At 63.1% G+C, this 1,183-nt stretch overlaps 1 protein-coding gene across 1 annotated transcript in view; it reads right to left on the minus strand.

Moving 5' to 3' along the window:
* Positions 1-6: 6 nt before the first annotated feature.
* LOC119592272 (mucin-19-like) overlaps positions 7-1,183 on the minus strand; it is a 37,107-nt gene continuing 35,930 nt past the window's right edge. The window contains exon 7 of the mRNA XM_037941102.1: positions 7-1,179. Within this exon, the coding sequence (XP_037797030.1) occupies positions 277-1,179 (903 nt within the window). The 3' untranslated portion in view covers positions 7-276. The remainder of the gene's footprint in view (positions 1,180-1,183) is intronic.

The raw sequence follows: 1,183 nt of genomic DNA on the forward strand, positions 1-1,183 counted from the left end.
TGTTGTTAAGATACGGGAAGGAACTGGATATGTTAATGAATTCTGAGACGGCATTTCGCCCTTTTACGCTCTAAGATCACAACTCATACGAGATGAATTACGAACAGTGTCTCACTGAGCAGTTCTTTCCGATGCTACTGCTTAACAACATTGACTTTTTTCTATACGTTTTATAGATTAGCAACGAAAGTCTATACTGTCTTGCATTTAGAGAATGAGACACTTACGTTCACTCTCTAAAGCCCTTTTTCATGAGGGATATTGCGTTCCCTTTCATCATAGATCGGCGTACTCGGGCCCCCGGCAGACCTCGAAGTGGTCCAGGAACTGTAGGTGCTTCTCCGGAGGGAACAGCATCTGGCAGGAGGGGCACACAAGGTCCCGCCGCGTCATGGTGGCCACGCCGTCGTTGGCGGGCGCCGCCTTCGTCGCGTCCAGCCCCTGGCCCGGCCACCCTGGGGCGCCCACCCCCACGGGCGACCCGAGCGGCTCGCACTTGTTGCCCAGCTCGTAGCTCATGATGGCGGAGGAAATGTTCTTGGACGCCATGGAGCGGAGGTCCTCGCAGGGCCTCTGGTTCACCGCCGGCAGCGGCGACGTCGCGGCCGAGTTGGTGGCGGAGGATAGGTTCGACGACGGCGGCGAGTTCACGGCGGGGGTGTAGTTGAAGGTGGCGGTCGAGGACATGCTGTTGGGCGACGTCGGACCGCTCGTGCTGTCCTCGTGCGACGCGCGGCGCGCCTGGTCCAGCTGCTGGCCCGACACGGCCCGAGCGGTGCGCCACGGCAGGCCCGAGCTCTGGCGGTTGTTGGCCTGGCCGCCCATCAGCCTCACCCACGTCGAGTTGACCAGCTTGCCGCCCTGCTGCCGCCCGGGAGTGCTGCTGCGCCCCGGGCTCTCGACGGACCACCAGTGCTCCTCCTTGACGACGTTCGTGGCCGGGCGCTCCAGGATGGGCGGGCTCTTGACCCCCGACGGCGGCAGCGCTTGCCTGTACGACTGACCAGCAGCTACAGAGTCTGGCGTCGGGCTCTTGACGGAGGAGGCAGAGGTGCCGCGCGAGGAGGGGCACGGCTGGGGGCTGCGGATGCCATTCTGCTCGGGCCGGAGGGCGAAGAAGATCGCGCCGGGGATGCCGCGCCCCTCCGAGTTGAGCCCGAACGTGGTCAGGGACATCCCGGGC

Source organism: Penaeus monodon, chromosome 30, assembly GCF_015228065.2.
Source record: "Penaeus monodon isolate SGIC_2016 chromosome 30, NSTDA_Pmon_1, whole genome shotgun sequence".
Taxonomy (NCBI): Eukaryota; Metazoa; Arthropoda; class Malacostraca; order Decapoda; family Penaeidae; genus Penaeus; species Penaeus monodon.